Here is a 21217-nt window from a genome sequence, read left to right on the forward strand (position 1 = left end):
TCATCGCCTTATATTGGGTATCAAACAACATGCAGATGTCACAAAGCAGGTTGTTTTTTCTGTATCTAGAAAGCAGTCATATTGACTTACAATGAAATAAAGTCTTTCTGGATGCACATGCTACCCTAAGAAAAGTAGGAAGGCACCTGACATCGACATGTAAATCTTGGTATCCACCTCCCCCTCACGGGCACTACACATACTCAGGGGAAATTGCTCTGCCCAGGATTAAAGAAGTTGATTTTTCACTTTTGGCTCAGGCTGATTTTGTTCTTATTTTAGGAAAACAACTGTCAAACACTAAAGGCTAGAACCAAAACAGGTTTGGTATTCGGAGAAGGAAAGATCACTGATTCACCAGTTCCAGATGACAGGTGTGGTGCCTGTATCAGGAATCTGTTACCTGGACTGAATTAAGAGATGAATCTCTCCATGAAACCAAACTGACATCAGAATTTGGATCATTCTGCCTAATTCAACAATGGGTGCAGCCCTCTTCAAACCAAACCAAACCCTGCTTCTGAATTCAGTTGACAGTAACACACACACAATGGGACCCGATCAATATTAATGAATACGACAGAGAAAGATGCCAATGGGATAACCTGAGTTACTGGATAGGTCTCACAGGATTTCTGCATCATTAAAGCATACATGGCACTGACTCAAGATCGGAATTCACTGCGCCCAATAAGCATAACACAACCACAGAAATTAGCACATGGCTATAGGACAGTCTCTTCTGCACTGATTTTCCACACTGGGTTCTGAAGGTAGGAGGGGAACCAGTCCCAGAGATTACTCCAATTGCACTTCAAGTGGTTAATTATCTCCTGCTTCTCAAAGTGGTCAAATTTAGTGTCCCCCTCCCCCGCCTTTTTCTAAGTCCTTGGGCTCTCCTGGTGGCCTGGGATTCAAGGATGACCAGCTCAGCTCCACCCCTTCTTCTATACAGCATCCATATGGGCCTACAATCCCCTGCAGACCTCGGCCTGGAATATGAAGAGAGATCTTCTAAATGGCAGCATTAGAAGCAAGCTGGTCCAATGACTCCTTACCACATACACTCCCATGAGCAGTATCTGTACTGAGTCAACTATCTTTCAACATGTACACCGAGGGGAGTGAGAAGAGGTAAGTGAACTCAACATACCCCACCAACCCTTTACGTGAATTCCAGGGACTTAACTGCAATTTTCTAACACACCATCCTGGCATCAAGATGGGAGTGAGAGCTGCTTGCCCCAGTTTCTCCAGTTCTGCCCAGGAGTGCGGGACTAATGCAACCCTGCCTGGACTGGCTGAAAGAGACAGACACTGCCCAATCAAACTCCACAATGACAAGCTATAAGGAAGGGGTGAAGCAAGAACTCTTGCGCCTTTGGCTTTTTTTTTTTTTTTAAAAAGCTCTCTTCAATCTCTGAAAATGCAACAAACATTGCAAATGCTTAAAACAGAGGAAAAAAACTGAGGGGACAATCTTCTTAACATGCAAATGAAGACCTAGAACAGAGACAGGAATCAGCCAGCCAATGTGCTGAGCCAGACTGGGAATTTTCACTCTTAAAAGCATGGCAGGAAGAGATCTGACTAGGTTATCTGCCACTGGGGGTGCACATAAGGAGTGGCAGAACTTCAGATGCCAGGGCATTCACCAGCAATCAGTGACTGCCCAGCCCAGTTCTGCTCCCAAACTGAAATACAGATGGTAACAGAGTGGTGGACCTTTCCTTCACAAATCACAGGGAGGACGATTTAGTCATCACCACTGAATCTTCTCCAATGGATAACTGTGGCATTCTAAATTTAATTCCAACCCTTTATCTGTTGTGACACCCAGCCCATTCATAGTAAAAGCTTTCAGTGCCATGCCTCTAGCTACATTTTAAGTGCTCAACCACGGTAGGTGATGCTCAAGATTCTCTTTGGTATTCAGGGAAAAATGTAAATGGGGAAGAGGGGGAAAATGATGATTCCTTCTGACTACAGGTTCTACAAAAATGTTAATCAAAAATCAAATCCTGAACTGTTGGAAATTTAGGCATATAAGTGTTACAAAAGTTGATACAACTGATGCAAACTGAGCAAGAAGGCAGTGTGAGTGGTACAAATATTTTCTTTTCTCAAAAATGAGCAGGATTGTATAAATTCTTTACAAATTATTTAATATATGAAATCAGTTTTGCAAACATATTGAGTTATGAAGGAAATGTTTCCTTATCCCTGTAGCAACTCTCAACTCCACAAAAGGAAAATGGAAACCTATACTAAACTGCACATCGAACTGAAAATGTAGAAAGTTACATTTTTGCTAAATGCTGGAAGGGAGTTTGTTTGAATATTCAACATTGTCAAAAAAAGCAATGACACCAACCTGCATTTTTAAAGCTATAGTCAACGCCACATTCTGCCCACACTGCATAGTGAATAGAAATAGCAAAAATCAATTTAACACAGCATAAATTGAAAATTAAGTTTGCCAGACCACCATTCTGTTTTCAAGCATTATACTCAAAGTATATTATTAAAAAGAGACACAGACTAAGGCTAGCACATGAAAATATTTTCATTAATATGTTAGTCTTTATTCAACTTTTATCTATGACTCTTCCATTCAGAAGCTGGAGAGACTTTTTCCATTACTTTGTCTTGCTAGTTAATTCTGGACAAAAGGACTTTGCAGAATTTGACATTAATTTTTCATTTAAATCTTGTTATTCAAAGTTTACATAACCTTTTCAAAGTTGTACCTTACAATGTATGGAACTTTAAGGATTAAAATAAAACTCTACTTAACATAATCTGTTCTATAATGTAAAAATAGTCTATGTATGATTAACCAATCTAGAATGTTAGGCATTTATTTTGTTGAGGGAAAGATATTTTATGCATGTTTCAGTATAAAAACACAACTGTAAATGTTTATCAATGTGTCTTAACTTGGATGCCACCCAGTGTTCAATTTTGACAACTACAGTATAATACTGCACTTAAATACAGAACAGCTATTCAAACATATGTAACAGTTTTAAACAACTGCAATTTTTAGATGCTGCTTACTTTTTTACATTTACTTTTTCTCCCATTGTGGCAACTCTTCATTTTTGAAAGAATGAGTGCTTAATTATCAAAACTATTATAAAAATAGCAGCAGTCTACTAAAACATGAAGAGCAGACCTATGCATTAGGAGTCTGAATGCAGATTTCTGCCTTCCTTTTATCTTATCAAAATCTTTTCAAGTTAACTTCAAGGCAAGGGGTACACAGAAAGACACTGCACAGTATGATTGGATACTAATCTGAACCAGGCATTTAATCAAAATCCATGATAATTACAGGGTAAACAACTTTATTTCAAAATACAGCTTTCGCTGGAAACGTAGTAATGAAAGCCTAAGAGGCAAAAATGCAGACTTTTACAGCAGATATTATTCTGTCTCACTCCCATCCAGATGTAAGAGCTCTAATTTGTGAAAAGACAAAATAGCGGTGGCATTTCATTTAGCCTTTAAGATAATCCAGCATTCTGTTTCTAAAGAAATATAAATACTTTAAAACAAACATTGAAAATAAATTCTCATTTGATGTAACAAGCTACACTCATTACTGACGTTTCAGTCTTCTTAAAAGAAAGGGATTTTACCCAAAATATCAATGTAGAATAATCCTTGGAGGGAAATAGTCGGAATGTAAACCTCTTAGCTCAACTTAGATCTGTAAATGGGGGAAAAAAAGACAGCACAAAGATAATTTTGAGCACGAGAGCAAACAAATAATTCTACTTTTGCGATTTACTTCAACAATTTATCTAAAAAACCAGAGAATTTACACCTCATTTCACATTGGAATTTTTTGCATCTCCCCCATTTCCTTCACTATTTTTTGTTAATGGGTATGTAATCATTTGCCCTCTCAACTAATCTGCACCTTGAAAATTAATGATTAATGTCAAATCAGCTCAATGAGTAAACAGCAATATGCAAACAGGCAAGACTACGATTTTCCTGAAGAAGGTAAAAAAATAATCCAAATGGTGATGTTCCAAATCAAAACATAAGAAATTATTGGCAAACAACTGGTTCCTATTTAAGCATTCTAACTACAAAGATGCTACAGCATACAAATCACACAGCTTTCTGACACTGTGGATTTGAGCTCATTTCACTCGCAAAATTTGCAGCTGGCTCTAAGAGAAAGTACAGGTTCCACTTGCCATGGTCAGGACCTCACTGGTCACGGACAAGAGAATTTGCTGGGCCAGGAGCCGTTTCCTGTCACCCCTGACCTGCTAGGCTGTTCACCCAGCCGGTGTTGCGTGGGTGCCCTAGCCTAGGCGGCTGCTGCTGGGGTGCTTGCTCCCGCTACTAGGGAACACCTGATCCAGCTTTGTCCTGCCAGGGATGCGTCTCTAGCCCCACGTGGCTGCCTGGGACTCCACGTGGCTGCTCCCAGCCCTGCAGAAGTACTGGGAGAACCTGTGGTCCTATGGGGCTGCCTGGGATGTGTCTCCGGCCCTAAGGGACTGGCAAGAAAATCCAGCATTGGCTCCAGCCCTATGTGGCTGCCCTGTGGGGCTGCCTGGGGACATCAGCCCCAGGCTCTGCTGGCATGCTAATACTTCACAGTATTTTGTCATGCTGTTTTATTCTGCCCCCATTATCCTCTGTATAAAATCCTGTTCTCTGCTTGATATACCTAATTTATGGTATTACGCCCATCTTATGCCATTATATAAACGATAAATAAGCAGTCTTAGCTGTATTTTAGTATATATTTTTATAAAATTCCATATTAATAAGCTATGGTACACTGTTTTCAGAATCTGCATGAGGAGTCGGGGGATGGGATTTTGAGCTGTTCATTCTGGGGGTCACTTCTCCCCTAGAGCAACCTGGAGTCTGCTGACTGCATCTAAGATTTCCAGAGCATGTCCCACCTCCATTTGAAATATTTCAGGGGATCACAAATGGGAAAAAAAAAAAGACAGAGAACTCTGAAACTGTAACATTTGCTTAATGTAGCGTGACTGCCGAAGCTGACTATATTCTTTCAACCACAATGTGATAATTTGTTTCTAGCCCCTATGAAATGTGTGAAGGATCAAACTTCGACAGGTATGAAATTCTGTTTTTGAAAATCTGAAGCAGTATTATCTAGACTGGGTGCTTCACGTAAAACACCAAAAATAATATTCTTATTACTTACATCATCAATGTCCTCATCATCATCGCCAATATCATCAAACTGGATTTCATCATCATCACCAGGACCAAATGTGTCTGTTTCATTGATTTTAGCTAAACAGAAAGTTTTGGAAAAAGTTAATGCACACATTAAAACTGACAATTCACTGTGGCCTATTGATCACAATCACGTCCACTCTAATCTCATCTTGAAAGATTCTTACCATGTTCTGGAAGTTCCCCATATGCCTTCAGACTTCTGGCTTCATCTGCATTGTATTTTAGAATGACATCTGCTTTGTTATCCTAAGTAAGAATATTTGAGTGCATTAGTCAGCATTGTAGAAAGGCTTCTCCCTCCTAAAAGAACAAACTAGCATGCTGTTTGTCAGTTGGACAGCTGAACCTTTCTCAATACTCATGTCCTGAAATTACCCTCAAATGCTTAGTTCTTAACTATTCTTCAATTTACCACTACAAATAAAAGAGGTAAACCAGGCTGTACTCTAATGGTAGTTTGCAAAGATCCAAATATTTCTACTTTACAGGATATTAAAATCCTTCCCTCCATGAGGATTGTAAACTTTTCTTTTTCAAAGAATATTTGTCATACATTACAAAGCCAAAGCTTTACCTAGCATTAGCAGTCTAGATTTTACCCATGGAACTGCGTCATGAAATATTTCTTAAGGGGTTGTTGATTTGTTGAAAGTCTATTTTGAAGAAATGTATTTCTCTTAATCATTCCATTAGCAAAAAAGATTATATTCCAATAATTGAAGGCATCACACTGCCCACTCTGAACATATGTTATAAAAGCCAAGTCCATTAAAAATCTGCTACAACTGCCATTGATTGGACACATCATATAAATACTACAAGAAACTAAAGCTAATATAGTCTCTCGAGTCAGTGACAGATTAAGGAAGGATTCTTTGAACAGGAAAGGACTCAAAGATACTTTTAAATGCATGACAGACATGACGATTTTCTGCAATAGCTTTGACAAAGCTTAATGAATTAGATTTAAGTACCCTTGGCATCCATTGTATTAAATGCAAATGTTATGAACTTCAAAGAACTATACTGAATGGGTGAAACAAGAATAGACTTTTGGCTAAACAACATCCAGCACTTTGCCTGGGGAATCTCCATGGGGAAGTGAAAGAAAATTATCTATGGTTACACAGAAGCTTAGCCTTTTGAAGCTATGCCCTGAGAGGACCATTGTCCACTGAGTTTTGTTTCCAGATTTTAAAGAGTAAAGGTCCACGATATACAAAGGAAAGACTATCCAGGTGCACGCTTGTTTTGAGTTAACACTACTATGAACTTAAAAGTCTGGGGCTTGTTTTGGCAGTCTGGCTTAATGGAAATATCACATCGTAGTCAGAAATCTACACAGTTCAGAGAGTGAGGGCCAGGTCTCCACCCAAGAGAGTGAGGGCCAGCAGACAGAAGCCTACTAGTGGAAGCCTTTGCTGGAAAACAATGGGGAAACTACAGGTGCCATTACCCTCAACTGTGACAGATGACACCTTACAAGACTACTGAAACACTATGCTCCATTTGCCAGTAGAATGCTGCTTCATCCTCTGCTTGTATGCAATTTCTGAAGAGGCATTCTCCATACACACATGGCCTAAAGGGGGCAATGCAATCTGGATGTAAACTTTCATTTACTCCTGATTGAATTTGTCTTCTATTTTATATTTAATTTTTATATTTGTAACATATTTAAAATGATACAGTTAAACACACAGCAAGTGCCAGTTAAATAGAAAATATTTGCTCAATGCTTCTTAGCAGACTTTTAGTTCCATTTGTGCCAAGCTCTGCACTGTAGCACATATAAATGCTAAATCAAGAAGAACATTTACCTGGTAGTCTCTTAAGCCAACCAATATAATGTCAGATGTATTTATCCAAACCTGAAAGCCAGAAACAAGGAACATTTGTTTAAAAAAACCCTCTACAAATCTATGTCCATCTGCAATTCAATAGCAGTAAGTTCAAACACTACATTTGCGGATCCGGAAATAGTGAAGTCTGTAATCATTTTATTATTTTAGCTCCACAGAGGGTGTGTGCGCAGAAAAGTAAAACTTCACAATAAAGTGAATGAAAAAAGCCCAGCAGGAGAGAGACAAACTGTACTGTCTCTGTTGAGTGACTGTTAATTTGTTAAATAAACCTGAATGTAAGCAAAAGTATTCTGCATAGATCTTTTCAGGAATTCCCAATTCTGAAGTTGTAAGAATATGTTTACCAGTTGGATATTTAAAGGAGTGATTTTTCTCTAAGTTCAATTATTTTATTCCTTAAAGATATACTACGAGTGCATCATTTTTCAAAGATGGCAAATTCACATTAAAGGAAACGAAGATTAAAAATACTCACTCTGCATTATTCAAGTGGTTTATGTTACGTTGTTCTAGAGGTTCAGAATAAGGAAAGAGAGTCTCTTCTCTACTTTGATTTTAACAAAGTCTTTGCGGTTTGTGAAGAGAAGGTGAAGCGGCGGAGTATGTAAGTCAGGCACAGTCTGCTTTCGTTCCTGAAGCTCATCCTAAATGCAACTTTAGCCTTTGTGTGATCATCATCCTCACAAACCCATGTACTGTATCTCCACTATTACTGATATAATCAGTAACTTTTGAGACTTGTCTAAAGATTATAAATATCTCTATCTTTGTGAGGCAGAAATTGTACACTGACATTACCCAGCTCCCTCTAAGAACTAAAATCTGTGGTAGTGGTCAATTACTGCAGACCTGGAACAGGAAAACTGCAGAGAAGTACCACACTTCGGGTGAATTGCATATACTGGTTCAGAAGAGATTCAAGAAGTCCAGAAGTCAAAGAATGAGCCCGTAGTATTGGGCCAGCCTGAACTAACTGAGGAGATCTGTTTTTGATCTAACAACTGTCGTCAGAATGTAACCAGAGGGCAACTCCTGCTGAAAGAGTCTGAAGGACTTTGAAGCCTATCAGGTTTACCATGTGGAAGACAGGCAACTTCTGGTAAGCCTAATACTTTTACAGGTGTTCCATTATTTTATGACATTCTCTCTGTAGTGCTCTTATCCTAAAAATAAGAGCGTTTTGTTTGCAAAGGCTGACTGGTCTTCACTGTTGTAGCACTTAAAAGAAACTGCATTTGTCCATCTAAATTCATAAACAGTGAAGGAAAGGAGGAATTCCCATTAGTCCATAAGGAGAAGTACCCCTGCCTACAGACGTGACAGAGGCCTGAGTCCTGCTTAAGGGACATCCTCTAAACAGACAATGGTGCAGTTAACCCCTACTGGGACACCCGCATTGTTACTGTGCCACATCATCTTGAAGCACAGAATGTCATGTGACTAGGGAGGGTCAAGCAGGCCATCACTCAGAGCTCAAACTGAAGGACAAATGTGTGCTGTTGTGCCTGCAAATTTACTTGAACCGTAAGCTCAAGTGTAAGAAATATGTAAAAGGTGTTACAATAATCTATAAACAATAAACATTGATGGGAAAAGGTAGGAAAGGGAGACAGAATAACTGAATTAGTCTAAATAAAAAAGCTATGTTGATATGACTCAAGGACTGTGTTGAAATTATCTACTGTTTTTAACAAGCACAGGGCAAAAGAGGTTAATGAGCCAAAATTGGTACATCAGCTACAGTGGTGGAGAAAACAATGACAGGATATATAATTATATGTGCCACTCTCTTCTTTGGTCCTTAAAAGAAAAGTTTTGTGGGGAAAGTTTGGAAGAAGAAAAGCAAACACACAAAGAATCAAGACCACTAAAGTGAGCTTCATCAAAGATGCCAACCCCACTATTTTCTGGGGACCCAAGCCTCCAAAATTTTGAACCTGAGAGGTGTCTTAACTGGAACAGGTCAGACAGAGGGACTCAGATGACACTACCACCCCTGCTTGCTCCAGTTTAATCCCAAGCACCACCTGGGTTGACAGTTATTAGTAGAGCCTCACCAAATTCACAGCTATGCAAAATGTGTCATGGACCATAAAATCTGGTGTTTTCTCATGCAATCTGTCCTTGTGTGTGCTTTTAACCCAAACTATACAGATTTTGTGGGTGAGCCCAGCGTTTCTCAAATTGGGGGTCCAGACCCAGAAGGGAGTTGCACAGGGGGTCACAAAGTTATTTTACGACAGTCACAGTATTGCAATCCTTATTTCTGTGCTGCCTTCAGTGCTGGGCAAGTGGAGAGCAGTGGTTGTAATGTTGGCTGAGTGCCCAGCTCCAAAGGCAGCACCCTGTCAGCAGCAAGTGTGGTAATTCCACACCCACATTTGTCCTTACTTCTGTACAGCTGCTTTCAGAGCTGGGTGGCCAGACTGGCAGCTGCTTAATAAGGGCCCAGCTCCACAGTCAACAGCACTGAAGTAAGGATGGCAATGCCATACCGTGTCACCCTTACTTCTGCTGCGCTACTGCTGGTGGTAGTTTTGCACTCTCAGAGCTCTATTTCTGGCTAGCAGCTGTCACTCTCCAGCTGATCTGCTCTAAAGGTAATGCAGCTGCCAGCAGCTGAGCAGAAGCAAGGGTAACAAGATTACAAACCCCATACAATAATCTTGTGACCCTCCACCAACACAGCAGCATTTTGAGGTGGTGAAAATGATGCATGACAACTTTTGATTTGTGTACGTCAAAACAGTTAGGGTAGCAAATTGAGAGGGTTTTTTTTTCCCCATTTATTTTTTCATGATACAGCTAAAATAGTGTTTTGACTGATGACAACATCCTGCCTTCCCACTAGTCAACTTTGACTATATGCCAGTCTTTAGAAGAGGGTCTCTCAATTATGGGTGCATTTCCTGAAATTCAGCACCTCCTTGACCACATTGACTTTTATTAGCAGCTACTTTCTACTCATTGATCAGACTCGGTTCCATTGTTTAGGAAACGAGCAAGGAACTTGATTCTATCACTCTAATGCTTATGCTTAATAGAGTTGATTATCTTCCTGCTAGTTAAAGCTATTTTCCTTGACAATATTTCTCAAGTAAAATCTGAATATGCACGTGGTTTTAGACTATTTGCAATTATCAATTTAAACCATGTTTCACTTTCAAGACAAACCTTCCAGATGGAACAGCTCCAGAATATAAACAAAAAACAACTAATGTGTACAACACCATTTGCAAGAAGCTAGTACTCAAACTTGTTGTCTATGAGCTCAATGCTGGTACTCAAACTGCTGCCTGGCTGGGGAGAGGGTATGGCTGTGGCAATCCATTAAATTGCTCTTGGACACCACCACCCTATTCTGTTGCACATATGATTTCTGGGGGACCGTATGATAGGAAATTACAACCCCCTGAAGTTCAATTTGCAAGACTATTCAAATAAGCATTCAGACTTTAGAACTGTTAAACACAGTAAGCTAGCCTCAATTTTAATTAGTCATGTCATACCATCCACCAGATGAGTGTAACTCAGTAATCAAACTAAATCAAAAATTTAGTTTGTATAAGGTTTTATAAAACCTAAATCCAACAAAAATAGGCCTATTAAAAAACAACAACAACAACTTAGGTTTTCAAGTAAGCAAAAGCTTCCCATGAAACATCTGCATGCCCCAAGAACCTGAAAGTCAATGTGACTAAGAGCTAGCCTTAAAACTTTCTTCATTGCCTAAATAGCTAACAATCCGAACAAAACTAAATGTGAGTTTTAAAATTCTTTCAATTTTAATCAGAAGTTGCTAGTAACATAATTAAGCATTTTTATAAGTGCCCCTTAATTTTCAAGTGTATATATAACCATGTCAATTTACAGAAGATTACACACCAACCACAAAAGGCATTCATTGATTTTCCATGAAGGTTAAACTTACCTTTTTTCTCAGCTTCCCTCTGATATGACATAACCTCTTCACACCATCAAAACATAATGCCTCCAGTCTTCCATTGCCTAACATCTTGATCACCTGAGCATACTCTGGAAAAGATGAACCAAAATGTTGCTGAATTATGTAATGATAATTTTAAATAGCCAACATGAAATTTTACAAAAAATAAAGTATTCCTTTTACAGTTGAACCAAGAGTAACCCTAGTCATGCACCTGTGCAAGGCACTGTATAAATAGAACAAAAAGGCAATCCTTATCCCCAGGTGCACACTCGGAAGGCTCTGCGAGAAGAAAGTGGGGAAATTTGTGTCACTGCAATGCACAGAATTCATGCCCAGTGCAGATTTCTTTGTCTCCCTGCAGAAAATGACTTCAGACAGGGAGGCTACAAGAGCAGTCATGCACCCCTCTCCAGAAGTGCAGGTAGTTTGATCTGCACACCCAAAACAGTCAGAGACAAATAACCGCTAGATTGGTGGAAGGAGCAAAGGAAGGGCTGCAGAGTTGTGAATATGTGAGAGAGATACTTTGTTCCTCTTGCTTATTATTGTGGTATGTTCAGCATGGGGAGGCAGGACTCTGGAGCAGGCTCTGCCCCCTCAGAGCAGAACGTAGTAGCCTGCACGCTTAGTGAATTGCTCCCATTGTTCTGAGTGAATTCCTTCAGAAATATAAAACAGACATAAAAATGTGAATGATCCTTTACATTGCCAGAGTGGCATAAAGGGGTATTACTGCAAAAGACAGTGTGGCCTTATATATGCTTATCGCGTCTCACTGATTAGAGCTGGTCTAAATTTTTGGACTGAAAAAAATTTCCTATCAATATGTGCTCTATGAAGTGTTTGCTAACTGATTTTTCTGAGATGGTCAGTAGCCAATATGTATTGTGAATTTGAGACCTGAGACCTCAGCCCTCACTTGCTCTTCAGTTGTGTATGATATTATACTAAACAGATGGATGCATATATTTGTTGACTAATAACTAGAAGTAAAGGGGTTAACAGTAGCTATATTGCTATTAGGGAGGATTTGGGTATTTCCTCCAACACTCCCCATGTCCATTCTCCACCTATTGCACTGTAGTTTAAATGAATTACCAAAGTAATTAAAGCACAATCCTACTGCGCTATTTTGACAAACTATGCAGAATTTTTAATTTTTTGGTGCACAATTCTGCAGCTGACTGGTGATTACTGCCAGAGTCCTGCCTAGTAATCCTGCTTTAGAACGAGATGAGGAGTGGGGCGGCTGTGACCCAGACTCATTGCAGGGATTCTACGGAGGCTCCTGGTTACGGGTAGGGCACTAGGGACAGTAGGATTCAGCTGGTGGTCCCCCATTCCAACTGCAAGATGAGTGCCAATTCTGGTAGCCAGTGCTGATGGAACAGCCCCCTGAATGTGGGTCAGGCAACGGATAGTCAGGGGAAGAAGATTCTGACTGAATGCCAAGGAGTCCTGGGCTTTATGTGATAAAGGTGGTGCCAGTCTTGAGGGTAGGAGAAATTGGTCTGACTCATTCACTGTCCATAAGAAAAAGGGAACTGGTGTAGACACTGGAAACTTTATTCACAGTCCCAAGTATGCCTCTATTATTGCCAGTGCCAGAAGCAGTGTTGACCCCAAAGACAGCAGCAGTACCAAGATGATTGATAGTGCCCAAGCAGAGAGCAATAACTGCTACCCTCATAACACAGGTGATACAAACAGCTGCAATACTGAATAAATTCGTGACACTAAGGAGGTCCCAAGCCTTCTAATACAGCCCCACTTCCACTGATGATGGAAAGATGGGTGTGATGCTAAAGACCCCTCAGATTCAGCGAAAGGCACTATAAACCAGGCAGCATTGACAAGGTCTTGAGTACTGCAATATCTTTCTTTGGTCTTGACAAACGCAAGAGTAGCTTGTATTCACTCTCAAGGCTCCTCATAGTCAGTCCCCACTCTACTTAATGCGTCTGATTCATTATTAGGCTATTGATGCTCACTTATGGTTGGACCATTACGTTAGCCTTTATCGCCACTTGTTGAACTTTCAAAGAAGCAACTAAATGCTTTATCCTCTGCGGCTACTCATGCTTGGGAAGCGTTCCACATAGCGGCCTTATTTTCCACTTTCAGATGCCTTTTCAAAACTCCCTTCCTGTGATGTCAATTTTTTGTAGGCAACCTTTATCTTGATAGTGTGGTCAGACCAATGCCATTCATATAGAACATTATTTTCAGCACGTAGCCATACTTAAAAAAATCAAGATGTTGCACAGTTTTTTTTCCCCGTTTTGTTTTCATCATTGCAACTTTATGGATACGATAAATGTAAACGTTTTATTGTTGGAAAAAATGCACTTCTGAATTGATATCTCCTGAAATTAGCTATAAACTAAGTTGTTAAAAGTCTTAATTACTGTTTGTATTTAAAGTGACTACATAAAGTATTTTATATTGTACCCCTCTTATACTTATACATGGTTAATTTTTTCAGAATATTTTTAAATGATATATAAATGCCTGTATTTATTATTTCTGACTTCCAGATTAAATGTGATCAGTTTATAAATGAAAACAGTTAGTGAATCCATCACCATCCCACTCCACCTCTACAGACAGAGAACAAAAGAGAAGCAGAGTGCTGGGGGACAAGAAAGCACACCTTTATTTTCTCCCCTTTTTTGGATTATTCTGAATCCTATCTTCAGGGGGTCCTTAAAAGGAAGCTAGCCCTAGATCACACTGAAAAGCTCTTTTTAATATGTATTAGCCTTCATGTGAGAAATCCAAAGCCCCTCCCTTCCAGCAAGCAGAGATGGGGAGAAGGATCTTGTGATAGCTCCTTTCCCCATGGGAAGGTCAGGCCAGGAAGATCCTTTAGTTCTTTACTACAACTCCAGCCTCTCAGACAATGCTTAAAAACTGGTTGCTACTACTTTACTCCTTCCCTTAATCTGCAGTTGGGTTCTCTTCTCCTGCATGGACCTATGTCTGCTGTTGCTCATAGTTTACACAAACAGCAGCATGAAAAATAACATCATTTACTATGGTCCACTAGCATTTTTTTAAGTTTCCCACCCACCAGTAAATAAACCCATCTTGTCAGATTCATTCCCTTGCCCCTTAAAGCTAAAAAGAATTACTGGGACAATGGAGCAGAACACAGGCTGAAAAAATATCAAACTGCATCATTTTGCATATAGATGATTATCTCTGTGGGCTACTGTGTGTTGCAAACAGCATAACCCACCCCATTCCCAATAACCTAGACACCTACATTCCCAAGTAAAATCCACTCCTGAAATTTGTACTCTAGCCATGCTTTAGTACACTAAATATTTCCTTAACGTGGGCTAGACAGACTTCTGATAATTAACCCTATGAGATGTCATTACTTAAGAGCTGTATTCAACTGGATGGATGGAGTTTGTTTTGGAATAGGGGAGATTTTCCCAGGGAGACTTACTTTCCTTTTTATATGTGGCTGATATATTGATAGGTGCATAAAATAAAACAGTTCATTCTTCTTCATATGACTACCACACAGTGTGATGCAAATGAGAAGACTATTAGTGTTGCAAGCCAAAAAGGAGGTGCATGGCAAGAGAACGGCAAGAGTCTGGGTCAACTTGTGTGTTTTAGCCAATGAAGAAATTATAAGCAAACTCTGGATTTCTTTTGGTTACCAAGTGAACTACTTATCTGAATGCTAGGTCAAGACTCTGATACACTCATTCTATTTTAAAATTCATTATGCTCCTTCTCTCCCCATTCATGATCTTATGGGTTTCCCTACCAGTCATTCATCACAATGCTTCTGGCAGAGGGTAGTTGAACGTTGCTTCCTATAGCACAGTGATGACACTGAGAAAGCCTCTGGCTATGTCTACACTGAGATAAAAATCAAATGTATTAATATTGATTTTGTAACTCTGGAATTTATAAATTCGATTTTGACTAACCTCACCTCCCCGAGTGCTCCTCACAAAGTCAACTTATCACTGCCACACTCAATTAGCAAACATTGACTGTTGCTGTAGTGCACTGTGGGACCATATCCCACACTTTCCTCATCCCAATAGCATTCTGGGTATCTTCCCACATTGCATTGTCCTCATTCTCCTCCCATGTTAAACAAATGTCCATTTTTCCAATCAGAAAGAAGAAAAAGTAGGGCATCAACAAAGATGGCAAAGTTAACAGGTATCGCTTTCTACTGCAACTGAATTATCAATGATTTCATAAAATCAGCAAGCATGTCTCTTCTCAACTGGCCATCCACTCACTGACTGTCCCCACTCCCGTGATTGCATCCAATCCCTAAAAATAACACAGGGACAATGAAAAGCTTGAAGAAAGAGTTGACAGTAAAGTTTTTTGAAAAAGAGTTGCTGAGTGGAAGGTATTTGGGTTCTCAATTCAGCTTCTGTGCGCAGTCTGTATCCTCAACTGGCCCTCCACCCACTCTTCGCTGCATGAAGGGGTGCAAAGGTAGAAGAAAGAGGATAAACAAGGCTAGGGGAAAAGATTTTTGTCTTGCCTCCTCACTATACAGAATTGCCAAAACAGGGAATGGCAATGAAATCTCATACACTGAACCTCAACTGACCCTCCACCCACTGTTCTTCATGTTTTTGGGGGTCAAAGTATGACAAAAGAGGATTGAAAAAGGTTAGAAAAAAAGATTTTATAAATGAAAAAAACCCAAAAAAACCCAAAAAACCCAAAGATTTTTGCAAAAAGCAGCAGGTGTCTGAAATGAGCAGCAAGCCCCCCAAAATATTTTTGGGGGGGGAAGCCTGTGATTTGTGGCTGCAAAGCCGGTTGAAAGGGTCCCCCACCCCTGAAAATCTTAGCTGGGAAACCTCCTCCCCAGCCCCATGGCAGCACGCCCCCAAATATCTTAGGCACTGGGGTAGGCTTTCCCCCAGCAGCAGCAAGTCCCCATGGTCCTTGTTGGGGTGTGGGGGGTGGGTGTTTCCAGTGGGTTGGAGGGGGCAGTTGCTGCAGGGAGCTTTTGGTGGCTTGCTGCTTCAACAAGCCACTGAAAATCTTAGCCGCTGGGGAAGACTTCCCACCAGTGGGATAAAGGTCCTGAAAAAATGTCTGGTGAGGGGGCCATCTGAAGTAGTCTCCCCATGCAGCAGAAAGGCTCCAAATGTATAGTTAGGGTCGGGGGGGCAGTTCAAGTAGTCCCCCCCCCCCCAAGTACCTTAGCCGCCAGGGGGAGACACCGCCAGGCGGCAGAAAGGCTCCAGAAATATTTTTGGTGGGGGGACCAGTTGAAGTAGTCTCCCCATGCAGCAGCAAGCCACTGAAAATCTTAGCCGCCGGCAGCTGCAACCCCCAACCCAAAATTATTTCGCACGCTTACAGCCCTAACCTTGTGCAATCCAGGACATGGTACTGCTTGGCAGCATGGTCAGCCCTGAACAGCAGGCATGTCCTTTTACTGGTTCAGAGGCTACCAACGTGATGCGGCTGAGCGCAGGAAGGACCCTGACTGTGTGGCACCTGGGGGGTGGGCGCACAAATGTAAACAGCTAAAAAGAAGTTTCTTGGCCTCTTATGCAAGCATGACCTCCAAAACAGCCTTGTTGCCACACAGTGTGGTGGGGCAGTGGGTGGCACCAGGCAGCACAGAAAAAAACAAGTGTAGAGACAGAACCATGAACTCCATGCTGGGGCTATCTGTAATGGGTAGATGTGCTCACAGCACTAACAGCAAAGACAGACTTTTCTCAGGCTATCATACAAACATGACCCCACAGCTGCAGGTTTCCTGGTCCTGATTTGAAATTCATGGTCTTCCAGTTACCTTATTCCTATGCACCTGGAGAGCAGTGGCCAGAGGAGAGCACTGAGGGGCATTGTGAGTTACGTGTGTGTCACCACTGGAGGCTAATAAATTTGATTTTAAGATGGGGTGCTTCCACACTGGCCTTTAATTGAACTTCTGAATTTGAGCTTGATGCTACACCCAGAAGGTACCATCAATATCATATCGATATTAGCGCTCTCTAAGTTGAGCTAATGGTATTTACAGTGAAGACAGGCACGTGGTAGTACTGAGCTAACTGCCTTAAATTCAAATTTCTCTCATAGCATAAATGTAGCCTACGATGAGTTCAAGAAAGAAATTTGGAATAATTTACACACAAGAGCTAAAGTAACCTTCTTAGCATACAGCTGTACAAACTGCAGGAGAGACAAAACTGAATTTATTGCTTAAACGATATATCCACTTCATTCTCATTTATTAATATTTTCGGGCACATTCAATTTGCCTTTAGCAAAATATAGTCCCAACATGGAGTATGTTTCATTCCACCATACCAAATTATTTTGTATTTTTCAATTACCCCTTATGTAAAAAACTGTAAAGGATAGTAGCTGCCACATAAAAACACATAGGTTTAAACTTTCTAGTCCAGCACCCTCAGGACGTGACCTGTGCTGAACAAGAAAATTTTCCAAACCATGGGAAGTTAATACTGTCTAGCAGCATTACCAACACTTTCACTGCTTACTGCACTCTTGGAAGTCATTTAGGGAAAAACCGTTGCTAAATAACAGCAGAGAACATTGAGAGCCAGGACATATGGCTGTAAACAAACTTTATGAGAAACTTGCACACACCCATGATAAGTGGTCATTAAACTAACTAAAATCACACCAGATTCTGGATGTTGCCAGACTAGAGAGTACTGACCTGTAGTAATAATTACAATTCAAAATCTTACCTTGTCCATCCTCCTTGAACACCAACTCTCTCTTCTCAGATTCATTCTCATTCTTACCTCGTCGCCTATTTTTACCTCCCTTACCTAAATTGAAAATAAAATAAATAAGAAAGTGAAATTTAGGAACCTACATAAAAGATATGTATTGGAAAGCAATAAATAGCAATAATTTAGTTGACCTGTGGATCTTTTTTCACTACTGGAGCTTTAAAGCACTGTATCCAGGCCTATACTAAAACTGATAGTGTTTGTTAGAGCACCACACCATGATGATTTCTAGTTTCTTTCGCAAGAAGAAAGATGTTGCCTAAAGTCAAAACCACAAAAGACATATCATGATAAATGTGATGAGAAAAGAGGTATTCCTTTGGGATCTTAAACCTCCAGCATAAGCTACAGACAAGAATTAAAAACTTATTCTCTTCAGCAGCAATTTGATAGTCTCTTTTTTTCTAACCCTTCCTAATTCTAAGATGAAGTGGCAGGGCCAAGATACAAGGAAAAAATACCACCAGAGGACAGGCACAGAAGAAATTCATGTACATATAAATTCTTCAACCACACTCCACAGAAAACGTAAGAGAAACTGAATCACTACCTGCAGCACCACCACTCAATCTCACATCAGTGAAGGTATGCTAAAACCATTTTGTTATTTCACTTAACTTTTGGGCTGTTCGGTGTTTATTTAGACCAATTTCAGCAGTATTTACTATCATGTTACCCAACTTTGTTCTTATTTTACCATTGTCAAATAAGGGACCAATTAAAAGATTACAGAGTAGTAAATATTGACTACTTAAACTCATTTTGAAATTTAGGTAACAGCAAACTTCAAAAGAGTATTTACTGCTGTTGATCCCAAACCAACAAATGATTGCATATGGTGGACCTTAATCAACCTTCATGACTGCTCAGGAAAAATAGACTACAAAGGGGCTCTGCAGTGAATCGTTTCAGTTGTGGTGCTGCTACTACTGGTAAACACATTTTTGTCAGGATGGGGGGAAGCATCTATAGGAGCACCCCACTTCAAATCAGGGAGTGATACCATTATGCAAATTAACAAGCCAGGGACCATAACCTATTATCAACAAAAACATAACAGTGATGACAGGCAAGATAAACATTAACATGTTAAATTGAAAAAACAAAGAAAAATACTTTTAGGAGATTTCTTTGGAGCATTAACAAGTACCCAGAAAAAAATGCAGTTTTCAAGTTTACACTTTTAATTTAAAGCAGCAACATTTCAACAAGCTTCTAGCAATCAGATTAGTCTTCTGGCTGAAAAGTCAACAACAACAGGTCACAGCTTTTGTAAACCCTGCAACAAAAAGCTGCTTCCTTTCTGCCTTTCATGACAACACAGGAAAAAACACCGGGAGGCGGTCACATGTGATCATCACTCCCTTAGGTTCCTCAGCTTAAGGAAACACCTGTTCAGACCCCTGGGCAGAGCTGTAGGTACCGTAAGCAGACACACCTGGGCACAGCACACCACAGTCACACGCCGCGCGAGTTCTGCCACCCCGGGGAGGGGGAAACCAAACTAACCTCGGAGCCCAAAGCTGTTTCTGTCTGCACACGAGTCTCTTTCCCGTCACGGCTCAGGCTGCTGCCTACCCCCGGCGCCACGGCTCATTTGGAGCCCCAGTCACTTGCTGCGAAGCCCGCACGCATCCAGGCCGCGCGCCCGAGGAGAGCGGAGAGAGAGAGGGCGGACCCCGGGCTCGTACTCCGCGGCGCCGTGAACCCCGGCCCGGCCAGGCGCCTTTGCACGCGGGAGGAGAGACTGAGAGTGGCGTGCGGGAGTGGGGGACGGGTTGGCGTCCGGCTGTCCCGGGCGGGACTGGCTAACACGGGGACACGCACCCGGCGGCCAGGCCCGGCCCAGCCTCCCCACGTGAGGCGGCGACGGGACCCCCAGCCACGTTCCTACCACCGGAGCAGCGCTCCCCACCCGGGCCCGCTGTGCGAAGCGAGACAGCCGGACCCCGGACACGGGCCGCTCCGGCCCAGACGCGGCTGACGCCACCCGCAGGGCAGGGGCCGGGCCGAGCCGAGGGAAGAGACGCGGCGGCCCCAGGCCCGCGCAAGCGAGGAGGCCTCACCTTTATTCTTGGGCATGGCGCCGGCCGCTCCTCACTGCGGGTGGGGGAGGGGGTGCGCGCGCGGCTCCCGGTCGGGCAGAGGTTCCAGCGGGAGGTGAGTCTCGTGGCAGCCGTTGGGATTGAAGAGTTGCGCGACAGGCGGCGACAGGCGACGAGACGGCGCTCTGCTGCGTTCGTTCCGGCTACCGCTCCAGCGCCCCCTGGTGGCCGGCGGCCGCCGCGGCCTGTTACTTGCTCTGCTCAAAGCCCCGCCCCAGTGCCGGCTGCACATGCGCTGTGGGCAGGACTCGAAGGAGTCTAGCGGCGCTCAAGGGTTTCTTATGCGAGGCGCCCTCGGTGTTGTTCTTCCTAATACCCCGGTGGGCTGGGAGAGTCTGACACGGGCCCAGCGTCGGGGCGGGCGGCCGGAGCACCTACGAGGGTTACCGCCCAGGAGGCGAGCACAAGCAAGCGGCCGCGCCTGAGTGTGTTACTATGGCGCCGGCTGCAGCCTGACTTGGAGCCGCAGGCCCAGTTCTTCCGGAGAGCGCAGTGTAGGGGGCGCAGGCTGGCGAGAGGGAGGGGGCGTGGCGGAGAAGTCGCAGCTCCGCTGTCCTTCTCTGCCTGGAGAGGTTACGGCTCAAGCTGTGGGGGTGGGGGGGGAAATCCCACAACCCTGCTACTGTTTCAGTAATGCACCCAGCTAGAGCGGGGTGGCCCAAAATCATTGTATCCAGGAAAACCCTCAAGTGTGGTAGGCCGAGCTTGGCAATTTTTAAATGTCTGGGCCCAGGGCCATCCAACTAACCAAAATTTGTATTTCAAGTGAGTGTGAGGTACAGTAGGCAGTGCTAAAATGGAGGGGCCCTGGATAGCATATGGAAAGGACAGCAGATCCAGCTCAGTCACGCAATAAAAAAATCTCTGATCTTCTAGCAGTCACTTCTAAACCCTGGCTTTCCCTTTCCCAGTTAGCACTTACAATATGGTACTGAATTTAGGAAGATGGGTCACAGGAGGATATCCTTATGTAGGGAGGAGGGACTTTTCTGCCTGAAAGCAGGGATGACATTTTTATTGCACATAAAACTGCAACATTAGCTATTAAACCTCTCTCTCAAATTTTTCATGTCAGGCTAATATCACTGGAACTACTGCTTAAAATATAAATCCCTGATTCTGCCAAGAATTATGTACAGGTAACCTTTTAAAATGCATAATCTCTTTGATTTCTGAGGCAAATTACATATAAGATTATCTTTGAAGGATTTGTGCTTAATTACATTCCATTCACCTAGTAGATCATCTTGTCTATTGGCGATTAAACCATCA

General features: G+C 42.1%; 1 protein-coding gene across 1 annotated transcript; it reads right to left on the reverse strand.

The window, feature by feature from the left end:
• Nucleotides 1–2561: 2561 nt before the first annotated feature.
• On the reverse strand, nt 2562–20120 carry EIF1AX (eukaryotic translation initiation factor 1A X-linked). The gene is made up of 7 exons (XM_074994056.1): nt 19907–20120; nt 17793–17876; nt 11041–11144; nt 7065–7115; nt 5409–5490; nt 5207–5298; nt 2562–3715 (listed from the first exon to the last, which is right to left on the reverse strand). Exons 1-7 carry the CDS (start codon nt 19920–19922, stop codon nt 3710–3712), a joined length of 435 nt encoding a protein of 144 aa, XP_074850157.1. The 5' UTR covers nt 19923–20120; the 3' UTR covers nt 2562–3709.
• Between the last annotated feature and the right edge of the window lie 1097 nt (nt 20121–21217).

This window comes from Carettochelys insculpta, chromosome 1, assembly GCF_033958435.1.
Source record: "Carettochelys insculpta isolate YL-2023 chromosome 1, ASM3395843v1, whole genome shotgun sequence".
Lineage (NCBI taxonomy): Eukaryota > Metazoa > Chordata > Testudines > Carettochelyidae > Carettochelys > Carettochelys insculpta.

Excerpts from the sequence above, each read along its gene's own strand:
- EIF1AX (XM_074994056.1), bottom strand. Across the intron at positions 11,145-17,792 it reads GTTCAAGGAGGATGGACAAG|AGTATGCTCAGGTGATCAAG; the intron begins GTAAGATTTTGA and ends CATCTTTTCCAG. Across the intron at positions 5,491-7,064 it reads TTGGCTTAAGAGACTACCAG|GATAACAAAGCAGATGTCAT; the intron begins GTAAATGTTCTT and ends ATTCTTACTTAG.